At 41.2% G+C, this 24,794-nt stretch overlaps 1 protein-coding gene across 14 annotated transcripts in view; it reads right to left on the bottom strand.

Annotated features, from left to right (window-relative positions):
* Positions 1-427: 427 nt before the first annotated feature.
* Positions 428-24,794, bottom strand: part of GSN (gelsolin) — a 40,221-nt gene continuing 15,854 nt past the window's right edge. For 12 of the 14 annotated variants that reach the window (XM_068915286.1, XM_068915287.1, XM_068915285.1 and 9 more), the window contains 16 exons: positions 13,420-13,621; positions 12,265-12,419; positions 11,100-11,261; positions 10,729-10,878; positions 10,342-10,431; positions 9,265-9,397; positions 8,796-8,884; positions 7,490-7,705; positions 6,283-6,416; positions 5,455-5,545; positions 4,302-4,472; positions 3,209-3,383; positions 2,764-2,888; positions 2,264-2,341; positions 1,464-1,524; positions 428-815 (listed from right to left, as the gene is read on the bottom strand). In XM_068915286.1, the coding sequence (XP_068771387.1) occupies positions 646-815; positions 1,464-1,524; positions 2,264-2,341; positions 2,764-2,888; positions 3,209-3,383; positions 4,302-4,472; positions 5,455-5,545; positions 6,283-6,416; positions 7,490-7,705; positions 8,796-8,884; positions 9,265-9,397; positions 10,342-10,431; positions 10,729-10,878; positions 11,100-11,261; positions 12,265-12,419; positions 13,420-13,612 (2,193 nt within the window). In that variant the 5' untranslated portion in view covers positions 13,613-13,621 and the 3' untranslated portion in view covers positions 428-645. Of the gene's footprint in view, positions 816-1,463; positions 1,525-2,263; positions 2,342-2,763; positions 2,889-3,208; positions 3,384-4,301; positions 4,473-5,454; positions 5,546-6,282; positions 6,417-7,489; positions 7,706-8,795; positions 8,885-9,264; positions 9,398-10,341; positions 10,432-10,728; positions 10,879-11,099; positions 11,262-12,264; positions 12,420-13,419; positions 13,622-14,834; positions 15,114-19,961; positions 20,964-24,794 lie in introns of those variants that run through there. The other 2 variants (XM_068915292.1, XM_009681066.2) reach the window with 2 other exon arrangements.

Here is a 24,794-nt window from a genome sequence, read left to right on the forward strand (position 1 = left end):
AGTAATTGCTTGCCATTAATCCGCTGGGAAGAGAAGAGAATCTGTAACTCCCACTGCTACTGTTGTAGCTTAGCCACCCATGTGAATTCATGTTGACAACAGTGGCACACGTTTTGTTCTCCTCTTGAATAAAAAAAAATCATGCTACTTACTATTGATGGACTTGTTGAAGAACTAGCATCGTGTTAACTTATCAGGGTCTCAAATGCTTCTGATAATTTTGGAGGTGGGAAAAAAGCAAAAACAACCTAAAAATCAAAAGCGTCTTTTCTGTGAACATTTGGTAGAAAGTACACTTTCAAAAAAAATGGCACAAGGAAAGTATAGATTTTTGTTTAAGGTGTATTTGTTTCAAAAAATTTAAACTCTGGACCTATAGCTTCTGTTTAACCTTTCCTCCTCGTAACAAAATCAACGTTTTTTAGTCTTCACATATACAATACAAGCTTTATTGTATTAAATATAATCAAAGCAAGGGGGAGGGCAGTATGACAGGTCATGATTCTTTTGGTAATCATTGCACAGCTAATTGGCTATTAAAATTATTGCCTTGTTAATGTGCATCCTGCAGGAGGAAATAGCTCTTGAAGGCACTAAACTTGCTCTATTAAAAAAAATTTTTCCAAAAAACAACCCCCTTTGTACTTAGACATCCACATCCGCCATTGCTCTCTGTAAAGGATCAACAGACCAGTAGTCGTCATCCCAGCCCAGGAACCAGCCGGAGAAGGTGGGAGGCTCAAATCCTTGTTTAATGAGTGTGACTGGAGTTCTCTTATCTCGGCTGGCAGGATCAGTCTCAATGTACCGTTTCGCTGTAAATACACAAGGAGAAGGAAACCCCATAGAGAACAATTCGTATAAAGCAACAGCTAAAAAAACACTTAATTATAGCTAAATGCACACGAGAGATAGAATTTCAGATCGTTCCTTTAACAAGAAAATAAAATAACCTTTCATTCTGTGGTTTTATCTACATCTAATAAAAGACATGCTGGTAGGTAGCTAGAAAGCTTACATTAGGACTATAAAATGTTCTTTTCACTTGCAAATTACATGAAAACATTGCTAATGAATGTTAAATTTAAGCAGTAAAATGCCATCATATATGGTCAGATGCAAAGTGATAATTCATATCAGAGCTTTAACTGTCTAGGATCATTCCCCCCCACACACACACACACACACACTGAGACAGTGGCAATCTATACCTGCTTAGAGACACAAGGATACTTTTTCACTATTGAGAGGTGAGCACAGGGTGTCTGACAACTGCACCTCTCTGCTGATTCTAGGGCTCCTCCTTTCTAGACATATTTGATTCCTTTGGCTGATCACAGCATTTAATTTTATATTGTGATTAAGACACATTTCTCAGTGTATGAAATTGCCTGCCTTATGATCAAACGCTAGGAAAAGAAAAAAAGAGGTTTATTTCAGGGAGGAAAATGTGATGGCATTACCAGATTTCAAGGCCTCAGTCTTTTCCTCTTCTTGGGCATCCTTTCCAATCCATACAAAGACCTATAGATAAAAAGTCACATGAATTATTTCAGCAACGATCTCTATATGAAAGAAAGCATAAGTAAGTTAGGCAAAAACTCAATAAGTAAAGACGAGTGTGATAAAAAAACTAGGACGTTTGTTCAGGTGTGCCTGAATTATTGACCGATTTAACATTGAATTAAGTAACTAGAGCTACTGGTAGCCAACAAGAAGCTTTTTGACTGCACTCTATCTGCATTAAATTCTAGATATGTGAACAAATTATATACTAGCTTAATATTAGGAAGAACTAGCTGGTCTTTGAACATCATTTTTACATAGAATGAATACAAAAATTCATCTCTAAGTTGCCTTTTGGCTGACTATGCACAGCCACTAATGAGCCCTCTGTTTTCAGTAACAGAAGATGTGTCATTATCTTAAACCGTTGAATCCTAACAACGGTTGTCAATTGTCTACAGACAGGACAAGGATGCTGCTATTAAGAAGTTCATAGATATGGAGTGTACATATAATACACAAAAGTCTGTTTTCTTCAGCCTGTAAGCTAACCAAAAGAAGCGGCAGGACACCAACTCTTTTCTCAAATGCTGGTTGCAAGCTCTCTTCAAAGTCATTAGTGAGATAATTTGTTCTCAGGCCTGAAGATAAAAGGATGCTAAGATGCAGTAAGTCTTCTAGCTATTGCAATTTGGGTCTCTAGAGCCACATATTGCTTATTCCTTGCTTCCCTCTTCATTAGATAAGTGCGACATACCTGGTCCCATGTGTCAAGGATCATAACATCATCTGTAGCAAGGTCATCCTGAATCAGATCTCCAGGAACTTCTTCAATCTGGAAAACAAGGTTAAAAGATGAGCACATACCCCCAAGCACCATTTTACCTCAGCAGGGGAAATGTGATTCACACTGGTTCTAGTATCGTCTTCTGTGAATCTCATTAGTCTTTCACTCATGCACAAAACATTTAATGCTGCGTCTTCTTACTTGAAAGATATCTGAGTCAAAATTAGAGGAGTTTGAAAGCTAGTTGTTAATGAAGGGAGGACGAGCTTGCTGTTGAAGAAAGTTGTTGTGCTGGTAACAGTGCTATAGAACTAGCTGCTATCTCTATAGAAAAATGGTGCTGATGCTTTCCTTCTAGAGGAAACATTGCAACAGAAGATAAGGTGTAACTGCCTACTGGTTGACTCAGGAGCAGACTGGGACTTGTCAGATGGATGGTGAATTAATTAACTATCTTCCCAGACACTCACAGTGAAGCGCCCACTCTTGTTGGAGCATGCAAAAAGACGAGGGGGGTGAGCATCCATCTTCTTGTCCTTCAGCCGGGGAGAGGTACGGTAAGCAGTTTTTCCACCCAAAGCTGCCCAGAAATTATCTGCAAAAGAGAACAAGATACTGATGATCCAACTATACATGGAATCCAAAGTAGCAGAATGGCTTGGATAGGACCTGAGGACTCCACACAGCAGAGTGATCTGTGTCATGCAGTTGTCTGTCTTAACTCAGAAAGTATGGAGGGCCTATAAACATGAGTGTGCTGTTAAGTATAGTGAAGACAGTTCGGAGAAGCTGTTCTGTGCCTATGTCCATCTTTCCTTGTTCTGGGAGATAAAAGAAAATATCCATGAAACAATCACTGACTGATAAAGTGTAGCTATATGAAAATAATCTCAAACTCAGCTGTGCCTCCCTCACCTGGCTCTCTGCCCTCAGAAACCTGTACTGGGCGAGCTCCCAGAATCTTCAGCAGCTCTTGTGCTCCTGATTTTTCAGCATTGCTGGCTCCTTGGCCAACCCAAAGGTAAGCAGTAGAGGGAGTTTTCAGGACAAAGGCATCATTGGAATTCAGCTCACTGGCAGCAGGATCCAGCTGAAAAGAAAGAACATTGCATGGGTCAGGCGTAACCATCCTCTACACAGAGCTCATTATTTCAAAATAATAATCAGTACCTATTGTTGAATAAACTTCAAACAAGATATTCAGTGCAAGCATGTAAGGTTACCAGAGATGCTGTGTATTTGTCTACTGAGTAATGACCTAGGACTAATCATATGAGGAAAGTAAATAAATGTGTGTTTCTCTAATCTATGCATACAAGTGACGTATGCTAAGAATACTTGGAGCTGTCATTTTGCCAGATCTTAATGGTTGTGACAGGAGATTTAAGAACTTGCTGGGGAGACCTTTGTAGAGCAATATCCCTGCCATTTTGGCTGATAAGTCACTGATTGGCATAATTTCCTCTACGTCGGCAAAGATACGCCATCATGAAGCTAGAAAATTAGCAAGTTGGTGCTGACATAAAACAACGCTCCTTATCTCACCTATCGCTATTGACCAGGATTTCTTTATCTGTTTTTTTTTTTTTTTTTTTAAGACACAGGGCAAAACATTTGCATATTAAGTATTTAGCACTTTCTATCTTTCGCTAGTAGCAGTGTTGTCACACACACACTTAGAACAGGTCCTGACATTCCACACCAGATCCTGATTGTTTTCAGCAGTTTGAAAAGTATCACTGTATACAGGGTACAACATCTATTGAGGACTTAAGAGAAAAGGGCTTAAATATAATCAAAGTGACACTAATAAACCAATGAAAACATAGTGATAACCACTACTACTTATCCATGGGAAAAGGGGAAGCTCTTAACAGTTTATACAGGTTTCGAAGTGTGTTTCAGTTTACATCAGAAAGTAGAATTAGGCCTTTGTTCTATTCAAAAGGATTGCGTTCCTACCACCACCTATGCTTACAACATGAAATTTGGCTCTCTTCCCACATACCTCTACTGCTCTGGTAGCTCCTGAGGTGCTGGATCGGACCTGGAACAGCCGTGTTTCTGCAGGTGCTGTCTGTCCTCCTTCCCTGGAGGTTCCACCCTTATAAACAATCAAGGGCTTTCCACCAAACATGCTCATCAGATGAGGTGGCTCTTTTCCTTGCACTACTCGTTTCTAAAAAAACAAAACCCCCACCTGATTGTCAGTTTTAAGCTGATTATTAATAGCACGAGATCTGCTGGAAATGGCCTTTACCACCACCATTCCAGCTGGAAGCTTCATACAGCACCTAGCTGGTCATGGGAGCTGAGTTATTACTTCCCACATGAAAACAGACTAGTGTTTAAACTGAATTCTCAAAATTGTCATTTCATTTTAATTGAAGAGTGATCCTTTGGCATACAGGCCAGCAAGTGACAGTCATAAAAACCTCCTGTCACATACTGGCCACTTTCAAAGCCTTCTTGCAGAATAGGTGGAGTGTAAGTTAGGCACACAGCCTCTCCCCAACACCTCCACTGCAGCTGGCCACTACCACTATACGACTGGGTTTGTCCACTACCTTTTGGTATCATGCAGCATACAGAGAGGATCCTAAACATCATTTCCTTCTGATGTAAGGAGAGCTCACGCATTTTGGTAACTTACTCATTTTTCTAAGAATTACAAATGCATCCTCTTCCATTTTTCAGAACGCATTAGCCTTTCTCACTGTTTCTCAGCCCTTCAACCCTTTCAATGTCAGACCTTTTCTGTTTCATTTTAGAAAATCTAACTGAAATATTTCATTCTCATGGACGGTTTGCTTGCTTCTCACGCCTTCCTCGAATGCCAAAGGCACTCTAAGTCCTATGCCTTTTCTCTCAATTTAATTTTAAATTAAGAATAAAAATAGATATCTTAGTTGATTCCAGGAGTTTGTAGTCTGCATCAATCCAGCTGCCCCCACAAAGGGGAATTAAATATGCCCAAAGTGTTACCTCTCCTTTCTCCTTGCAAGCTCTGTTGGTTGTCAACAATTTGCACTAATTGATTTAAAATGGTGATTATTAACTCCTGAGCATTAGTAATACTAGGTCACAGAAGGCTCACAACCACTCACAAGGTGCATGGAAGCAATGGATATCTAATTTATTCACACAATGTTTTTATTTACCTGCACAGGGCTGCCTCCCAGCTCCTCATCCAGCTGTACTGTGAGGAATGCAGAAGTTGCAATTTCATCTTGGGTGGAATCAGCACCCTGCCTGAAAGACAAGGCGAAATTTTAGAATCTTATTTTCAGTATTTTTTCCCCATATCTTACAGAGGTCAAGAAAAAAAGTAAGGAAAATCTTGATGTTACTAAAACTCTGCAGCATTGCACTGCCAGCACGATGGAGAAATCCACTATCTTATTCAGTAACATAGTGATTAGAGGAGGAGATAGGGATGTCTTCCCGATAATAAGCACAGATTTCTTTGTATCTTCATGCCTATCTCACATTAATACTGTTAGCAGGAACTACACATGCAGCCTCCACACAGACTGCACTCTTTTTTTGTTTTATTTACACAGCTTGCTGCTTAAGAGCATGACTGGAAGACCACTGTGAGAGTGCCTGCTCACAGTGTCCCCTTAAAGGGTATAGTCTAAAAAATAAGTCACAAGACATCAACTGAGGTGGCAGAGTACCAAAAGTTAGATAAACCATTCTCAAAGGATGTAGCAACTCTGCAAAAAGAACCAGAGCTTAGTTCAAAGAAGAGAGTAACCACTATTTAAAAAGAATACTAATAATGCTAGCACAGTAACTCCTCACACTGTGCCACTTTAAACAAAACATCCCAGACCTCGGGCAGTGTTTTGTTGGCAAGAGATTATCCAGGGTGAAATCTTATTCCCTGAGGATCCCACAAGCAGTGTTCCATTTTCAAAGAATTGGATTCTAGGCCCCACATAGCCTCAGTGGGTGGTGGCCTTGCACCAGGAAAACTTTCTTACCAAGTGTAGATAATCTGTCCCTGTTTTCCAGCATGCTGGTAATTGTACAAGATGATATAGCTATCACCGCCATAGAACTGGCCGTACTTCGATGGATCCACTGGCACTTTCTCTGAGCCTTCTATTCTCCAGATCTAGAAAAGGAGCAACAAGGGAGAGGAGGAGAAGTATTCTGAGTGAAATGTGACAGCAGAATGAGCAGTAAACAGAGTTCACATTGTGTCCTCTTCAGAAATTCAGCCTCCTAAACTTGCAGTCCTATGGCACCATCTGCTGGGGAAATCTGGTAAAAAAATGGCATTCCCACCCACCAACTACTTCCCAAAATTCGCAGCCGGGCCTGGAAGCAAGGCAAATTTAGCTGTCCTATTGTTAGCTCCCAGACCTTGACCAGATTCATCAGAAGGATCAGAACCACTGGAAAAAATGTGAATCAGATGACTAGCACTGCCAGCACTGATGCCAGTTTTGTATCTGATATGATTATTTCAACTTCTCTCAGCTGGACAGCCAGAAAGCTGTCAGCCTTACTGGGGACTTCTGAAGAGCCTAATGATGCCTAGGACCTCTATGGACTATAGACAAGGGGATGAGACCCAGTACTTAGCCCTTTCAAATCCACCTCCAACACAGCTTCTATGCACAGTCATACATACAGGTGCATGAGACGGATGCTCGAGACAATCACCTCCACATGCATGTTGGCAAAAGCTGGAATAACGGAGAGGAGGGGGACTGAGAAAAAGAAGTCTAGATCCATATTGTTTGGTGAAGCATCATTCCAAAACAATCTTAGGGTTAAAATAAGAGTTCATCTACACCGCTTGGCTGCAGGGCTCTCAAGAGCCTGCTGGTGTTTCTGGTATTAAAAAATTATCCCATAGTTTATGAAACTATAGCGTTGATGAGTTTCAGGCCTCCATCTATCTCAGTGTTCTTGCAGAAAAGCCATCAGTTAGTGAAGACATCTCTGGAACTCCTCCCAGAAGGATTCTGATACTGCTCACCACAAGGGCAGATGGCATTTGTAGGTGCCTGGAATTCAACTTGCTTACAAGTGATAATATAAAAGCAATATGCTTTGGCTCAGGAGTACTGTTAAACGTGGAGCACTCCTGGAACTGTCCTAACAGCTACAGGGTGGGTAAACCCAAGTGGTTCCCCAGGACATCATCACTTCCATGCCTTCTCCCTGACACCCCTTTACCTGTTTCCTGCCAGAGCCATCATCCTCCATTCCGTGCTGGGCAGCCATGGCCTTGGAGGTGTGCAGAGTGGCAGCATCGAAAGGCACCTTTTCGATCTTGGCAATGTGACCAGAAATGTAAGCCTGCCCCAGTCCTTCCGTCTGGTCCTTGTCCCGCCAGTTCTTGAAGAATTGCTTAAACAAAGGCGTCTCACCACTCTCAGGGAGGACTTGGACCTGAAATAAATGAGACAACCCCTCAGGAGCAGTCTTACCCCATATCGCACATGGTTCCAGCTCTGGATGCTCCTTGCTGTAGCTGGAACTCTGGTTTCAGGCTGACAGAGAATTGCCTGGAACAACTCTTCAGAAGCTGCAGCAGTGAACCGAAAAGTGGTACTAATAGCAATGTCAAAGTGACAGGTGGCAAACACATCAAATGGGGCATGCAGGTCTTACTGGTGCCATGATGAGACACAGCAACCAACGGCAGATCTTTACCAAGAGAAAAGATACATCACAAATCATATGTTTTCTGCTGCTTGTGACTCCTGGTTTGAAGGGGTCTGTTTGCTCCAAGTCAGTGTTATTCAATCTTTCTTAAGCCTTTCTTTAACTACACCTGGAAGGTCTATACCATTACAACCAACAACATGGATCTCAGAACATGCTATGGGACGCAGAATCTACCTAAGGTGAGTTTTGAGCGAGGCTGAACAGGAGTTAGCTCTTAGAATCATTGCCCTAGGAAGAACAAAGACAGATTGCTTTATGCTCTCTCTTTTTCACTTTTTGGGGAGAAGTCATGGAAAAGGTAAAAAATGTCTGAGAGAAAGAAACGTTACATACTAGCTGTGTTGGGATAAAATTACGGGAGGCAATGGGCACAAACTGAAACACAGGAAGTCCCATCTGAATCTAAGGAAAAACTTCTTTACTGTGAGGGTGACTGAGCACTGGAATAGGTTGCCCAGAGTGATTATGGAGTCTTCATCCTTGGAGATATTCAAAAGCCATCTGGACATGGTCCTGGGCAGCCTGCTGTAGGTGACCCTGCTTAAGCAGGGTGATTGGACTAGACGTTCTCTAAAGGTCCCTCCCAACCTCAACCATTCTCTGAAATGCTACTGTAAGGACAGTGTTATCCCAGGAGCTGCACTGTTTAAAATGACCCTGCAGGAGAGCAGATCTCCCAAAAGAGGAGCTGCTTGAAAGACTGCTAGGGACACTTCACAGTAGCTGTGCTCTGGAGTAAGTGGCCTGTGAGGTAGAAAAGTGTCTTTAGTGGTGTTTGGGGATTGGTCATAGGTGGGCTGCACTTACTTACCTGGGTATGTTTGGGATAACCCATCTTTTCAATGAACTCCGAAGCGGTTTTCAGGGCTGCCTTCTTCTCTTCAGAATTGGCGCTCTTTCCTTTAATGAAAATAGAGAGAAAAGAAAAAGTAGAAGTACCTGGGACAGTTTATTACAGTAGAAGAGTCCAGCCTTCCAGCTAGAAAATGATGCCGAGTAGCAAGTGACAATTGCTTTATTACTTCAATGCCCATCTGTGAGGGCCATGAGAGCACAACTGCCTTTCTACTTACGACACAAATTTAAATTTTTCTCCCCAGGGAGGCAGTGGGAGAAAGCATTTCTGAGATCGCTAATGCTGTCTGTACTTACCTCGAAAAGCACTAGCAGCACCACCACCAAATACACCCTCCCCTACCTTGCTTGAAGGGAACAGGGATCAGGAACTGCATTTAGATCCTATGCACACATAACCGCCTTCACCTCCATCTCTGTGTTACCTTTCCAAACAAAGATCTTTCCGTCTGTGCCATGGTCCAGAATGAAGCAGTCATCTGTATTCAGGGCTGTCTGAGAGAAGGGGTTCTCATCTGCCACCAGAGAGACCGCCATGTTGCCTGCCCTATTGGAGACCTGTGATAACACAGCATAGAGATTAAATCAGGCATCATTATGTTCCCCTTCCACTCCACAGCAATAGTCCAAAACTCAGAGAGCGGAAGGAAAATCAAATTGAATGCATTGGCTGCTTTGAGTACTATTGTTTTCCAAACAGGATGTCTTTGACACAGCAACAGTATGACAAAAACAGAACATCTACTGTGGAGATTTGAGGAACTTCTAGCAAAGCAGAGACTGCTGGGACCCAAGAATGGTTGATCCAAAGTAGCAATACCTTTGCTGCAAAAGCAGCCAAGAATATCTTTTAAAATAAAGCAAGTGCATCCAAAACTGGAAAAGATTGCCTTAGTAACTATGAACAGGCCTCCCTGTATCAAGTGGTTTTAACGGTTGAGTTTTGTGCTTACTGATGGATAAAGGTCTACCTCATAAACTACCTCAGCAGACATTCACTAAATCATTAGCAGAGACTGCTGTAGGAAAAATTGCTCCTGAAAAGACTTGGACATCCTCCTGCACTCATACTAGTTGGTGACAAACATTACCTGGCAAACTGTTGCTTCATCATGCTTGCTGGATGCAGACAAGGGTAGAGTCTGGGTCCCAGGCTCACTGTTCCTAATTTATTCCTGTCATCTTCCTAACACAAAGCCTGATAACAAAGTGGAGGATTCCCTTTCTTCACTTGTTTCACACTATTCCATTCCCTCAAAAATTCATGAAAGTCTCAGTTGTCTTGCTGGAGTCAGCAATACTGATAAAGACAACAGAAAGCACGTGGGTATACAGTGTAAGTAACCAAGGCTCAACAAAACTTAAGAAGCTAACAGTAGAACTAGGCTGAAGCAGGACTCAGATCAGATCAGCTCTTCTCCTCCATTCCAGCTCCATCTAATTGTGCAAGGATGACCACCCTCCACAAGGTTATTTGTCAGGGTCCATCTGTTTCTCGTTACCTTATAGAGTTTAGCCAGCTTTCTATTGGCTGTATCAGTTTTAGTTTCATCAGAAGCTCCCACTGGCAAACTGGGCTTTGGTCCCAGAACCTGCGAGAGAGAGAAACAACATTGCTAGCTGATCCACAAGAATCTCTGTTCCCCAGATGCTCCAACCACAAGGAACAAGTAGAAGAAACTTTCATATCAAGAACGGCAAAAATAACACACACTAATCTCCCAGTAATGCAGAGGCCCAAGCCTCCATCATTACGAATTGAGCAACTTTATGCTACTAACACTTGATATGTAAAGATACCCCATACTGAGCCTGTCTACCCATCCCAATCATTGTTCCACATACCACCCTTCCCATTCCAGCACAGAAAAATGGATGAAGTGAATAACCTGAAGCATTTCTTCCCGTTCTGATCCATCCTCCACCACATAGACTTTGGCCCGGCCGTTCCGCTCGTTGTCCCGAATTCCCTTGGCCAGCACAGTGGCCTTCAGCCGTTCTTGGCGGTTGCTGTTTGAGCCACACCATTGATAGATATCCTGGGGGGAAAGACAAAGACCATGCAGCTGCACAGTGTCAGAGCCTAAAAGGATGAGATGGCTGTATGGCCAGGCCTGAAAGATGTTAAAATATTGGCTAAATAATGTTTCAGAATGCTCAACACTTGACATCACTTCAATTTTTCTTCACATACTGATTTAGTCAGACCTCTCTCCCAGCCCTGAAAGTTCACTAAACCTGTCTTTTACATGGTACTTACACTGCCAAGGTCAAGGATGAAACAGTCCCCAGTGTTGAAGCTCTCCCAGGTCACAGGGACCTCAGTTGCTCGGACTGTTCGCCTGCCTTTGACCTGAAGAAGCCTCTGGACAGCTACTTCATTGGGAACCACGTGCCTGAAGCCAGAAGCCACACCACCAGCCTAAGGGAAAAAGAAGAAAATCAATTCATGCTTGTGCTTTTACTCCAGAAAGAACTGAAAATCCTATTGATTTGCTATCTGTGAGCATTTTTTGCCTCTCTCAGGAAAGAAGGCCAGCAGTAGCTTACAGAGGGAGTTAGTTTGCCCCAGTCTGGGTTTTCATATATCAATATATCCATCACCCTGCAAATTTCTGTGGTATCTATTCTATGGGACACTGATACAACACAGTTGGAGATCTCCAGATTTGAAGAGGATGATGAAAGTTGAGGTATTTGTAGGGTTTTGACTGCTGGGGTGAGAGGTGCCTGACTACCAGAAACTACCTCATTATCAGTATTCACTTTCTCTGCTGATAAAGAGATACTTGCAAATTCCTTGTCCACTTAGGCAATGGGACTAACGTCAGGACTACATGTAAGTATTTTGCAAGAATTTGACTTGGTATCAGTTTCCTTGTGCCGCTGGATTCCTAACAAACATAACTATTCCTGACCATAAGCTTCTACTTCTTCTATTCCATTTTTACTGCAATGGGATGAAAGAGTAATTCCCACACCTATTCTTCTACTTTACCAAAATATTATGAATGCCAGGGAGGTGGGCTGAGCACACAAAAAGAGATGGGAAAGGTCAAACTCTGTTCGGTAAGTGGGGAGAAATTATTAAATTACTGAGTAGGCGTTTCCCATTAACTCAGATTGCTGTTTCTTAAATTAATTCCAGACATCTTGAGACTGTTCTTTCCTCTGCTTCTCAAAGGAAAACAAAACTCTGATTTCTAAAATTTCCTGGGGCTTTGCTTGTGTATTACTAATTCAGCCAAAGCTCTCCCATTGGGATCTGCTGTTCTCCACCCTGTCAGTTCCAACTCATTGAAAACATCTGGTCAAGAGTGGGTTTTTTTAGCAGCTATCAAAACGGCAACTCTTCTTCTTCTGAAGATGTCAATCCTTGCAGACTTGATTCAGTTTGGCAGTATAAAGAGCCAGTGATTGCCTACCTTGTACTTGATGCCAGATTTGAAGTACCCCAGGAAAGTTGAGGACTCGTGGCCTTGCACTTCACGATGCTGGACAGCCTTCCCCTGAAGGTAGTCATCCATCTGGACAGTGAATATGGCAGCTGCCCCACGCTCATCTTGAGAGCTTTCATCTCCTAAGAAATGAAAAGGCAACAGCTTGGAGACAATGTGAGGTTTCTGCCTCTTATGTTTAACCATGCAAAAATACTAGGGAGAAAGGAGATCACTGGAAAGCTTAGTTTCCAGAAAGGTCTGCAGAATAGCCATCTCCAAATAATGACCCCAAATAGCAGTACAAACCGTATATTTTGCTGGCAGGCTCATTACACCATTGTAACTGCTGCAGCCCCACTGAGGAACCACTGCTTTACAGCTACGTCTTTGATAGGCATCATATACTCTCCCTTTACTTTTTCACCTTGTCCTGGAAGAAAATTTGCTAGAGGCCAAATGCACCAATCTCCAAATGCAGCTGAAGTAGCAGCAAGGTGTTGTCAGGCTTTATGAAGGCTATAGAGATCAGTGGGGCACCAAGTTCCACATCAGCTTGCCTCTCAGGTCTACCAGGCGTTCTTTAGTGGGGAAAGGCTACTGGCAGATGGCAGACATGACAAAACACCATATTTGTATCCTACATTGCTTTGACTATAACTTGTTCCATGAGTCTTGGTTTTGCAAGATGTGGAGAAAGCCTTATCGTGTAACTCACTTACTGCAGAAGGCCAGTCAGCAGGTTTAAATTTCAGGAAAAAAAAAAAAAATCCGTTCTGAGCCAGGAGGATAATTACTGACTACTGATCTTTCAATAGAAAGATTTCAGTAGCCTCCTTCATCTGAGACCTCACCTTCTCTCTGGACCTGACAGTTTTGGAGAATAGGGATGTCTTCTGTCATCTTGACCAGAAAAGCCTTTCTTTCGGCACAATGCAACTTCTAAGTACAGAGATGGCGGCATTTACGATTGCAGAAACCACTTCAAATATTTAAGGTGAGTAGTACTATATGCACATAAAATTGCATTCTCTCTATAGCTATTTCCTCTGGTAACCCTTACTGGGCAATGCTAGACTAGTGAGAGGAAGAGAGTTCACTCTGGGCTCCTGGTTCAGTGAGGGCACTCCCATCAGACCTTACCTAACCAGAAATGCAAGTCGTACTGGAGGTTCCCACTCCGCTGCTTGATGGTGTTCAGCACAAGGTAGGAATCTCCTGTGAAGAAGTCTCCATACAGATTTTTTGGCACTGGTACCAAATCAAATTTCTCAATCCGCCAGATCTGAAGGCCAGGTTCCTTCCCAGCCTTCAAAAACTCGGCGTGTTCCACCATGCTGACAGGCTAGAGGCAAGACAGAGAATGTTGTTCAATAGGCACAGTGCACAGAAGCCCTTGTTTAGATTATATTGCCTCTGATCTCTTAACTATTGTTCCAGGCAACAAGTGGAAATTTTCCTATTTTCTCCTGCGTTGAATTTTACAAAAATCTCTCAACTGACCACTGTTAAACTTCCATTCAGCTCTACTTCCTGACTTATTGCTCCCTAGACTCTCCTTTCTCCATTCTTTGTCGGTAAGTCTACCTCTGTTGATTTTACTCTATATATTACATTTTCTTTCTTTTCTAATCTATAGCTTTTTAATAGGGCAGATAAATAATAGACAAATTCCCTTGCTGACTCTTCTTTTCTCTAAACGTCGCATGAGTTCCAAGAATCTAGGAAATAAACATACTCCCTTTAACTATACATGTTGTATACCTTGCACAATCTTTATTTAATGTTTCCTAAAACATAGATAATCTTATCTGTCTCTCTCTGGAAAATGTTATGAATATCATCACAGAGTTAGATTAACATGTCTCTCATAACTTCTCTGTTTATAATCCTGGCACACATTACTTCAGTACTTCTACATAACTGTTCTCTTCTAGGAATTACGCTAATATACATAACATCCTGTCCTGAAGGACATTGCAATTTTGGTTTAACACATATATTTTCATACTAATGCCGTATATTAACAATATGCATTTTAACAAATGTTGGGGGCAGTTTTATATAACTATACTGTGAAAGAATTCAGTCTGGTAACACCTAAAGGAAATAAAACACTTTAGTAGTATTGGCAAAGGGAGTTTGTCCACATATTATAGCATGCCTTTGAGTGATATCAGATAATAGGGAGGAAAAAATTAAAATGTTATATTAGAAGTATACAGTATTTTGACAAAGAAGATAGTTCATAGTAGCTGATGGACAAAAGTACAATATGCTCAGCTTTCAAGGCAGAAATAAAGAATGTTACAAACTAGAAAGCAAAATAGCAAGTTAGCTACTAAACAGATCCCTAAACTGAAATCCGATATCAAACAGACAAAGATGGAAAACAGTGAACTTACTGTTTTGATTCCTGACAGCCTGACTTAATTTCTCCCTAATTCCCCCGACAAAATTGGACAAAATCCTTACAAAGAGTTAGAAAAGAGTGCAACTCTTGCAAGTAATTGAAAAACAAAAGTTTTTCAATGTTTAATTGCAATGTATTCACTTACCACAGCTGAAAGCACAACAGCTGCTGTAACGATATAGCCAAGCCCTGCAACAGACACGGAGCTAACACAGTTCAGCTTCAGAGCCATTGTGCAAAATACAGTGAAAAATATATAATTGAAGTCTTGTTTGCACTGCAACTTAAATAGCATTTCTAACAGCAAATGGGCTTCTCCCTTCTTCTGCAGAAGCTGTAGGGAGTCCTTCCTTCTCTTGCTGTTAATGAAGATGCACTGCAGAATCCAGTCTTTTATCACATACAAACACACCCACTCCCTCAGCAATACAGGGGCGTAGCATGTTTGTGCACACGGTCCTCTTGGAAGCCTCAGATACTAAATCTGCCATTAACAGAGGCTTAAACCCAACAGGCAATAATTCAGGACAGTATGCTATCCATTATAGCCAACAGTGCAATTATGTTCAGACAAGCCAAATATCTAGTCAGAAGGCCAATAACAGAGGGAGAAATGAAGGGACATCAGCAACAGAGGCAACATTTTATCAGCTGAAAGCTGCAGATAAATGGAAAGCTGATGAGATGCAGAGGAATAGAAAGGCTGTTCAGATGGCAAGGAGCACAGAGAAAAAGATTTTGGAAATGAGAAAAAGAACAGAGAAGAACTGAAAGGATACAGCAGTATAGTATAATCTATATAATACAATCTGAGGATGGAAGGAATATGCCCTCATCTCTCTGAATTTGTCAAGAGTGGCAAGAAGCAAAATTCAGTATGTGCTTTGTGTGTCTTGCACCTGGATGCCATCTCCATACAAGCTTGTATCAGGGTGGAGGGGTGAGAGAGAGACCAAGGTATTTCAGCTCATGTGTTACCAAGGGAGCATTAGTAAGACTATGAGGCAGGTGAGAGAACAAGAGCTAATTCAGTAATTTCACAACCCAGTGTTACTGAGGCTGCATCGAGACCTTGTGACATGACTCTAGCAGCCATCAAACCTTTCAGTTCAATGGAACTACAACAGTATGCCTGATAGTAGCACGCTGAAGATCTGCCACCAGCAACAGAGCCAGTAAAGCGCTTGCTCTGTCCAACTTTCATGCACGTCAGCAAGTAAATCTATCGCATTTCCCAAGTGTTTTAAGTAAACTGTGCAGTACGAGTTGTATACCATGCTCCACTGTGGCATCTCATGAGCAGATAGCCATACGCTCTTACTAGACAGCGGAATAGAGGTACCAGCAGCAGATCCGTAACACCGTGTCTGCCAAACACTGCCCAAGAGTTGCTCAGACTTGCTCTGTGGTGTGTGGCTATGTACATCCTAGAAGGTCAGACAGGAATACCAGGAGGAATGTGACTAATGCCTACATGTATTTGCATTGCTGGTTACACTTTTGCTCTTAATGCGCATTGGAAAGAACTACTGACAGTCTGAGCTTCCTGCTTTCATAATCTCTCAAAAGACGGTTAAATAAGGGGCCAAATCCTTCACCTATTTAAGACCATAACAAAGTTTCCACAAGGGAAAGATCAGATCCCCTTTTCTGTGCTTTCTCCTCTCTCCATGACGATATTTTCTCTCTTTCTTTGTCTCTCACTAGGACATACTGTTTCTTTCTCTGTTGTCCAACCTCATGCATTGTGTTTTGACAGTTCATCCTGGCAAACTCTGTTCTCCTTAATGTACCTCTGACAAATTTCACTGCAATTTCTCAAACTGAAAATAAATAATAAAAACAATGTATTTGTCTTCAAAGTATTTCTGATCTCTGTGAAGGAAGTTCAGAGTGCCAGAGGTCTGAAAAGCAGTAAAAAATTTTGGAACCCTAACTGTGCACTGAATCAGTTCTAGCAGTCCTCAGAAATCAGCTGTGAACGGCTTCTGCAGCTGTAGCATACCCAAAATAAGATCACTGGATTGCATAACATTAGAAAGAGATGGGTCCCTTCCAAATGGAAAAATACTTTTGACTTCTTATTAATAAATATGTGTACAGTGCCGAACTTAGCAAAATTTGCAGAGTAGGTGTGAAGACCTAGGATAATTTTCCTTGTTAGCATCCCATTTTAGGGTAACTTCACACAGGTATATGCTCATAAGCATGTATGGTATTTTGGAAAAAAAAAAAAATTGGATTTGGCCTTCTAATTAACTTGGCATTTGGTAAGTTTTGCCTTCAATCCAAGCTTGCAATGTCAGTTAGTTGCAGAAGGCAAACACAGGCAAAAGAAGCAAAGAGGACTACAATGAATAAATTGTATATTATAGCGTTCTTTGGTAAAGATTCAGCTAAAGCATGTCAGGAGGGAATAAGTGTAATATACTCCCACAGCTGGTATGGTCTATTACTGTTGTCAACAAATGTTGTATTGTTAAATCAAGCCACAGAAATCTGTGCTCTGGATGTTTTATTGGTGGCATACGCCAGATGCGATTACAAGCACCATACCGAAAAGGATGTGCTGTCGGCAATCATGGGAAAAAGGCAAATTTCAAGCTGATGTTAGTAGAACTGTCCAGCTTAGTCACAGAAATGGTGCTATGCAGAGCCAACATCTTATGCAAAGAAAAGTTATTTAAGGAAAAAAAAGAAAAGGGCTTGGAAAACAGGATTTCAGTGCAGATGGATCATCTGAACGAAACTTGGCTGTATAGCAGTAAAAACAATAATTTAAGAAAAAAAGTGCAGTGTTTTGAGCAAACAGCAGAAGGCAACAACTTATGTTATCCAGATGTGTGGTTAACAGAATGATGACAAGCCAATCTGAGAACATCTTATAATGGACACTAGCCTGTAGAAATAATTACAGGTATACATTCCCTACTTAGAACACAGAACATGTCAGACATGATATGCAAGGGAAGCTGACAATGTGCAAGGGACTCTGGTTGTCTCAGAGCAATGGCATAATTTCTAGATTGGTTTTTCAATAAAGTATTAGATTATCTTCCTGAGGCTGGAAGCTGTTCACTTCAGAGAAAAGGCCAGAAGAGTCAGGGAGACCCTCTGCTCCCTGGTCTCTCTCCTCAGCTCCCTGGTCTCTCTCCTCAGCCAATGTGATGTTGCTACCTTGCTGTATATCTTCTCTGTTATGGTGTTTTTAAAAGCCCTGGTAGAAGCCCCAGCAGATGCTTCTACTGCCTCCTGTCTGAGACTTGGTAGTTTTCTCTCCCAGTATCCAATCCAAAACATCTTTCCTATTTCTACCTTGCCCTCTGTAATAAACACTTCTCTCTGCCTCCCTCCTTCCTTAAATATTTCCATTTGTGTTCTTTACATTTACCTATATGGCTGTGCCTCCTGTTCTCCTGTCACGGAGTCACTCTACCCAAGACTTGTACTTTCCCCTCATAAACTATCAGCATTTTCACCATTTGTCTTTACATTTTTCTCAATTTGTTTCTGTTAAGAAGGTGCCTGGTTCTGGACCTGATCAGATGTGGCTCCACCTGAACTATAAAGAACAAACCTGCCCTGTTCCATTTCCAGACATATCTGTAGACAGAGAGCCCAGAATCATTTATTCTTTCTGTCCCCATCGCACTGCAAAGACAATTAAAGGGAACAACTAATGTCTAGTTCTCCACATCAAACACGCTGCCGCACCTTTGCGCCTACCGCCATTTAAAGCGTCTAATAATGCCATCTAAAGTATTTTTTTAAGGAGGCAGTATCATCCAGTACAGACAGAAGAGAAGAGAAAAATCTTTCTTCTGTTAGGCTCCAGACCAATTCCTACTCAACCTCAAACATTCAGAGCAGCTTACCAAAGCTGAAGGAATGCACACATTTTACCAACACATCCTCAGATTTCTGATACTGCCAGAGCATTTCCGATCACAGAACGTACAAAACAGCAATTTTTGAAGTTTTTTTAATTAAAAATATATTAAAGCCAGATTAAATACACTGGAATGGATCTAAATATTTATCAGCCAATTTATCTGTATGATATAGCAAAGATTAACATATAGGGCTTTCCTCACAACACTTTGTACTCTGCTGCCTCTAAGACTATAAAGAGAATATATATATTTTAACCCATTAAATTAAGTTTCTGGATGCTTTTTTTCTGGATACTTACTGAAGATGTGCAATTGGAAAAGAAGAGGTGAAAAATAATTGGTAAAAGTGGATGAAAGACAAAACAATTGCAGTAGTTCATTTAAATAAATTCAATTGAAAAAGGGATTATGTGTTGAGGAGGAAAAAGATATTTTAAGTGAACGTCTACAGGAAACAGAAACCCAGAATTCTGACAATTTCACTAACAGCTTTCTGATTTAAAACAAAGAGTGTGTTGGGGAGGCTTATTTTTGTTTGTCTGACAGTGGAGAGAGAACTCAGCTCCTTTACATTCAAAAAACCCCTATACAATATTTTACTCTTCTTGTAGCTTTTATTCAGTAACCGACCACTTATGAGAGAAAAATAAATATACATTTTCTTTGAGGATAACATTTTTCTTTGGAGCTGCAGTTAAACTGTGGCAATGCACACATGTATATACGCACAGATACAGTAAGGGCTTATCCACACAGGGCTTCTCAGGAAAGCTTGACTGAATTAAATGAGACTGTGAAATAAACGGCTGTAGGACAAATCACCATATGGTTGTTCCCATTTACAACTCAAGTGTCTTTAGTTCATGATAAGCTCAGTTAATTTGTCTTAACTTCCTACATAAAAAGGCCCACGCAGGAAGGTCTGCAGCCAACATAATAATACACCATGGAGCATCTAAAACACCTGCTGCTTACTTCTGGAACCATTCCTGCATTTCTAAACGGCAAAGGCTGTACTTTTTATTTTAATGGATTATACTTGCAGAGCATCAAATAACTGAGTTTCTAAAATATGGAGTGAGCAGTAAATCTTAGTATAGACTCTATCCAAACAGCCTTCATGCTGCAAAAATCCCTCTTGTGCACCAATCCTTATTGCACCCTGGAGGCAAATGGTTGCATTTCCATCCAGCTAATTCTCTCCTTCTGTCTGTTTCAGAGCAGGCTTAGATTTACAGCCCTAGATTTGCAGTGTCCTGCCCTGGGTACAGAACACAACTGCATATTCCAGGGTCTCCCGCCTCCAGGAGCTCCGTGGACCTGACGTGCCACAGCTGCCATGGGGAGGGCCTGGCTTCACTGCCTCCTCATTCCCTTACCTGCAGCACCGGGAGTGTTCGGACGTCAGCTCCAATGCCTGGGACAAGCTTTCCCCCTCACTCTATCACTGGTATTACATAGTCACTATTTGCCAAAAATTGTCTGCAGAATATGGACTGCTCCAAAGGAATAATATATCTCCTCAGAAAAAAAGAGACTCCATTGTCTGATAGTATTCAAGACCTCCTCTATCAAGCACCAGGAGGATAAGTAAATTGCCACTGTATTTTTGCTGCAACAACAGGAAAACCGTAAGTTGCTGTGGTTTGCAAAGAGCAAAGTTAGATCGTCCTGCTATCGTGATCAGCCCTAATTAAATCAACAGGTTGTACTTGTGGCAATAACACACCCAGTTTAAGAGCTATACGCTCCAAACTGCTGCCCGAAATGATGCCAAAGAAGAGGTCAGACATATCACAAAGCAAGCAATTTGTTTGCTTTAGGTTTAGCTATTTCTACACTGCGAAGAGAATCTACTTTTTTGACCTTAAGTTTTACTTAATTAAACATTATTTGAGTCTTAACTTGCAAATCAGTGGCACATGGAAAGTATGCCACTTAAACAGCCATTTCTTTTTTTCTCTAATCTTTGGTAGACCCATAAAAACTCTGACGAATTTACAAAGAGTGTGAGAATACACATTACAGAATCATTCAAGTTCTGACAGTAAAAAATCGAGATGTAACATTGCATAAAACAGAGACAAAAAGACAGTTCAGCGCAGTGTTAACAGCTGACGACAGTGCATACTTAAAAAGGAAGTGCTTGTCTACTTCTTACAGCCTTCTTGCCAAAATAGTATATAATATGACTAACTCTTCAGTAAGCCACTGAAAATAAATTCAGCTCTGTTGCCAAGGTGACAGGCATTGACAAATACCTAAAATGACAGCCAAAATCAGTCTTCAGATAGCTCTGAATTCATATACACACAAAACTAAAGAAAAGCCCCTTTCCTTGTATCCCCTGGAGAAGCTAGTAAACAAAGTATCTTTGGAATGAGAAAAAATGGCACAGAAAAGCCTCCTCCTACACTACACATACTGCCCCCATAAGGTATTTCAGTTCTCTCTCTCTGTGAGGAGCGGTATAGTTAATGGCATTCCTAGCAACCATATCTCAACAGATTCAACCAGTCACAAACACAAAAAATTCAAACGGGCATTGTCCCTTTAGCAGCTTCCTCCTTGATTTAAAATATGTGTCTGATTCCAAGAATAACTCACATCAACAGTCCTGGACACAAAGTACACTATGTATTCATAAATTAAAATTCCTGCAAAACCACTTTAACAAATTAAAACACTCAGATTATCTAAGTATTGTTCACTTTTTCCAGCTGTTTCTGTTTGCATTGTGACTCACATCAGCTCTATTCTGATCTCTCTACCTTTGGTTATTTGAACATGATCCACTTAGTAAACACGGAGGGTTCAGTCCAATGCACCAAAGGTGAAAACTTCCACACAAAAGCCTGACTTCCTCCTCAGTTCCAGTGATGTAAATCAGGAAGATTACTACGTGTATGGGAGAAACTCTTGGATAACGTATAGGTTTCCCATCTGATCAAAACACACCCAGATGAGAATCTGCTGATACAATCAGTTGTTTAAAAGCCCTATATTAAGAGCATATGTGAGAGCTGAATCATGCTCTTAAATACACGCAGCATAAGATAAGTAGGGATCAGCAGAAACCACTGACTACTTTCCTTCAGTTGTGAGCAACAATGAATTCTGAATTATATTCAAATACAAATCATTCTTCAGTGCTGAAAACATGTCTTAAAGGAGCATTTGTGTAACCTATGAGACATAATCCAGTACATTAAAATCTGACTACCACGACATATTATGTTCCATAGAGACACCTGGTGGTGACAGCCAAAAACGTTAATGCAGGCAGTGAAGACATGCTTGTGGTCAGCTGTAGGGAAATGACACAGATGTTCTTCCTCCAGTCACCAGGTCCTGTGTATGCACAGCAAAAACGATCTGCAACTTCATGCAAACTATTTTTCCCCTGAGAATTAGCCAATACCTTCCTCAGCAGTACGTAAGTCTGTTCAATACATTATCCTTGACCCAAAGGAGAACAGAGTAACACACTAAAACCAGAGGAGAAGGACTGGAAAACAGAAGAGAGGAGCCTCGAATAAGTCCAAAAGGAAGTACAAAATACGGCCTTTCACTGTAGGTTTATAGCATCAGCTTCAACATTTACTATTGCAGGTGTCCAGATGGAAGGACTTACTACAAACCGTTGCTATGCATATACCAAAGATAAGAGAAGTACAGGCAAATAGTAGGGTTGCATAAAAAATATTTGTGATTAAAAGCACGTAGATGAATTTTTGTCTTATGCTACGCTGATGTAGAATAGCACGTCTGAGTCCTACAGCAAGACCACAACAGGGCCTATGCCTGCGGCAGCAGAAGCAACAAGTGCCTGGGTTTAGTGCACAGAAACTCACTGTTTCAGTGAGCTCCGCATTTCCAAATCAGCTCCTCGTTACCTCCATTTCTCTTTCCATCTCTTAACAACCTTCACCTAAGACAGAGAAATTAGTTCACTTAACACATACATTGGAAATCAAAATGTTTCTTCTAGTTCAGGAAGAATGATCAGAACAGGAGACAGGGCTGAAAATTACAACCACTGTAGGCTTTTGCTACCTGCATGCACCTGCTGACAGGCAAAAGAGATGGACCAACTGCAATGATCAAAAAATTCCTCCAATCCTGCACCCAGCATGCACAAGCAGAGGCAATTCTTGCATGTCTCCACCATGCTCCTTCTCAAGAGCACCAAAAAGAGACAGGACTCACAAACTTCATATGAAAAGACTTTCTTTAGAAGACTCACAAATACTTATTCCTGAGTAAATCTACATGGAGTCATACAGAGTTATTAGAGTTTCCCTTTTAATTTTGCTGTCAGTTCTCCTCTTATAACAAATGCAGATGTGGTCACTGTATTAATAACTCTGGCTTGAACAAACAAAACTTCCCATAAGGGCTGTTTTTGGCTCGAAAACCAGCCTGACACAACCCCTGCCTGAAGGCCTCAGCAGCAGAATGATGAGCTTCTGTCTCAACTGCATACAGCCACAGGAGGGCAATGCTATAAACAGACATGCCAAAATATTCCCTTCTTCCTCATAGCAAAGTGTTTACAGTTCTCCCTCTGGCGATTTACAGAGGTAATTTATTTTATTTTTTAACAGGATTCAGACTCTTGGTGTTCAGGAACCACAAGTGTTCTCAGAGCAGACAGCCTGAGAGAAGGCAAAGTCCTAACGGTGATAGCTCTCAGCACGGCAAACTCCATCCAATCTGAAAGATTTTGGGATGATTCATTTCCTCCAGTGTTTTAAAGATGCTGTTTTGAATTGTAGCTGTATTTTTACTGCGTGTGGAAACATTCCGTAAATAACATATGTTTAAACTTTGTTTTTGGATGGTGTCCTACTGACTGACTGGCTCCTCATACAAACAGTTCTCTCTCTCTCTCTCTGCCGATTGTGCTGAGACCAGCCGAGATCAGCTTCAGCTCTTTAGGTTCTCAATGGAAGGTGAATGAAAGGCAAAAGAGAAGAAGAACGGAAAGATAAAAAACCCAACACAGCCTATAATTAGAAAATAATACTTTGAAATGGGTAAAAGAAAAAAGAAAACAATTTTCTTCAGAGTGTATACCATCTAATCCTTCCAGCCAGTCACCTTCATGTCCTAAATTTGGATCAAAAACCTAATAACCTGGTCTGAATATCCTGACTGAGGATAAAGTTACTAGCTATGTCCCAGTTCACATTGAAATGAAAGACTAATTCTCCAGAGAAAAAGAAGTGTGACTGGGCAAAACTCCGTAAAATACCCAGCAAATCAACCACTCCAAAACCTGAAACTCTGTTGAACACCAGTGATCCAACCTGGCTATTCTTTTCTGGCCTTTTCAGGTTGTTCCCCGAAGCTCTTCTGAGTGTCAAGCACTACAAAACACCCCAGGAAGAAGCTGTTAGAGCTCTACTTAACAAATGTCAAAGCTCTGTTTAACCTGGCAAATGCACAATCAGTGGATAATCAAGGATATGTATCTGGCAGGCTTGCTGATAGTTCAGACAGGTTACCATTAAAAGCTGCTACTTCCTTTTCCTGATTTTTCTGATCGTACCTTCCTTCACCGAGCAGGTGTGAAACACTGAACATTGACATTTTAGGAACACTGACTGATCTGATTTCCTCTATGATGGGATTTAACAGTGTCATATTATCAAAGCAGTTCCCTTCCAGTGGCCTTGATATACACCTGGATCAGCAGAATAAGTACCAACTGGCAAGCAGGACATTTCAGGCAGGATTCACAACTTTGAGTGTGTCTGTACAGTGATGGACATGAGACCTGTGCTATTGTAAGAGAAACATTAACTGCTATGCTCAGTCAAAGTGCCAGCAGCATAGCTGCGTCTGGAGGGTATGAACCAACATATTGCTATGTGTAAAAACAAACAAACAAACAAACAAACAAAACAACCAACCAAACAAAAACCTGAATGACCTAGCAGCATGCCAAACAGCTAATAAGACGCCTGATAAATCTACTCTGGCAATCTGTGTAGTTCTGCTATCAGAGGACTGAAGACTGTAGGATGTAGTGAAGGTATTATAAATTTGCCAGTACCCATGACCTCCTGGGAAGCAGAGACAAAGTAGAAACATACTCTGAAATCCAGGCCTGTTGTGTATGCGGTCTGTTCAGACACTTTATCACCAGTTCGTTTACTTTTATTCTTACTAAAAACCAACCAAACAAAAAAAACCCTTATCCTCAC

The sequence above is a fragment of the Struthio camelus genome, chromosome 20 (assembly GCF_040807025.1).
Source record: "Struthio camelus isolate bStrCam1 chromosome 20, bStrCam1.hap1, whole genome shotgun sequence".
In the NCBI taxonomy this organism is placed as follows: domain Eukaryota; kingdom Metazoa; phylum Chordata; class Aves; order Struthioniformes; family Struthionidae; genus Struthio; species Struthio camelus.